The 1,754-nt window shown below is 52.3% G+C and overlaps 1 protein-coding gene across 2 annotated transcripts in view; it reads left to right on the top strand.

The window, feature by feature from the left end:
- The first annotated feature begins 33 nt into the window (after nucleotides 1–33).
- TOP1MT (topoisomerase (DNA) I, mitochondrial) overlaps nucleotides 34–1,754 on the top strand; it is a 15,261-nt gene continuing 13,540 nt past the window's right edge. Inside the window, exon 1 of one of the 2 annotated variants that reach the window (XM_010292613.1) lies at nucleotides 34–206. Coding sequence is in view for 1 of the 2 variants with exons in the window: in XM_010292612.1 (XP_010290914.1) it covers nucleotides 1,292–1,389 (98 nt within the window). In the remaining variant the exon portion in view is untranslated. Of the gene's footprint in view, nucleotides 207–1,291; nucleotides 1,390–1,754 lie in introns of those variants that run through there. The other variant, XM_010292612.1, reaches the window with a different exon arrangement.

Raw genomic sequence — 1,754 nt, 5'->3', positions numbered from 1 at the left:
CCAGGAAAAGAGAAAAAGCGGAAAATCAAAGAGAAAAAGCCAAAGGAGGGAACAAAAGAGAAGGGGAAGAAGAGTGAAGAGGAGGAGACCCTGGGGAAAACCCGAAAAAGGAAATCTAAGGAAGAAGGAGAAGAAAAGAACAACAAAAAGACTAAAAAGGAGGAGAAAGAGGAAGAGAAGAAAGAGGCAGGAAAAAAGTGGAAGTGGTGAGTGTCCTGTGTGCTTTTGGCCTGTGAGCAGGTCTAACACTGATGCAATTGGGGTTTTAGCTTTATTTCTTAGGGTAGAACTGTGAAAATTCTTTCTTTTATTACTATTTGTAACTGCTCTGCTGTATTTTCTTCAGCCTTGAACTCGGCACTCTTGGCAGGAGGAAGGGGTTGAGAGATAACAGGAGGTCCTGAATACAAAATAGTATTTGTATAACAGTGTTGGGTATTTTTAATCTTACAGCAGTATGTACAATATATATATTCCTTCTGAAATGGCTTTGCTGGTGCCCAGCCAGGAAAGGGCGATGCTCGTGGCTGGTGGAAGGAGACGATCCCCGCAACCCCCTGTAACCAAGCAGCTTCCAAGACAGCGGGACCCGTATCGGGGAGTTGCAGAGGACATAAAGGGGCTTCATTTCCATGTGCCCCTGGCTTTTGCAGCAGTTTTTGGATGACCCACTCAAGGTTTTTGACAGGAGAGCTTTGGGAAAGGGTGTATGAGCAAGGCTGACAGATGCTGTATTTATTTTGGCAGGGAGCGGTGGCTTTAGCTGCTTGGTGTCACTCTCTCCCGGAGCACCCCAATATCTGAGGCAGAGAAGAAGCATTTAGGGGGCTGGATGCTTTGGACCTGTTGCAAAGCCAGGCTGTGGGGAGCTGCTAGGGTGTTATCCCAGACACCCATGTGTGCCTGGACCTTTGGGACAGCTCTTGTGGGGCACAGGGTGGCACAAAAAGTGGGATTATGCATATTTTTTTTTGCTAAGTAATGCCTTGTTTGGGGGAGTGGGGGGGACTGGAGACTGGCACGAAGGTGAGAGGCCAGCTGGAACACCAGCTCGATTTGCAGCAATTTTTGCCCCCAAACACGTGCGGGACTACATTTCCCATAAGGCTGCACTGCCTTGGCACGTGGGGAGCATCAGACTTGGCTTGGACACAGCGGTGGCTTCTCATGGCAATGCCTTGGGCACCACCACCACCTCCACGTCCTGGTGGGTAGCGGGGTGACCTGGGCAGGATGCGTGGGGTGAGCTGGGCACCCCCCAGCCTCTCTGTCTCTCCGGCTGGTCAGCGGGATGTACCGGCATCTCGCCTCCTCGCTGCTTGGCTGCAGGGTCCGTCACCCCTGGCTCGCCCCCGCTTGCCTCCGGCCGGGTTCGGGGGGCTGCGGTAGGTGAGTGCAGGCAATGGGGCATCGCGTGGGTTTGGGAGGAAAGACAGAGCCCCTGCAGCACCCGGCGGATCAGCCTGGTGGCTGCCTGTCTCTGCGAGGCTTTCAGCCAAGTTTTCTGTAGCTTGCTGATTTTTCTTTTAACATCTTCTTTTTAATACGTGTTCCTGGCACAACGCACCTTTTGATGAGATTGATTTATTCCACCCCGCTTCCCGTGGGGAGGAGAAAGGTCAGAAATACTTCCGGGGCGTTGCTGAGCAAGAAGCATGGGAGTTTTCCTTCCCAGGGGTGGAATCTCGCTGTGTTTTCCCAGCAATCTTTGTTTTCCCGGAGACGCTGGGGTTAACGGGCAAGTGACCGGCTGG

Source organism: Phaethon lepturus, unplaced genomic scaffold (assembly GCF_000687285.1).
Source record: "Phaethon lepturus isolate BGI_N335 unplaced genomic scaffold, ASM68728v1 scaffold8418, whole genome shotgun sequence".
In the NCBI taxonomy this organism is placed as follows: Eukaryota; Metazoa; Chordata; class Aves; order Phaethontiformes; family Phaethontidae; genus Phaethon; species Phaethon lepturus.
Note: the sequence above shows the minus strand (reverse complement) of the source record. Positions and strands in the feature narration are given on the sequence as shown.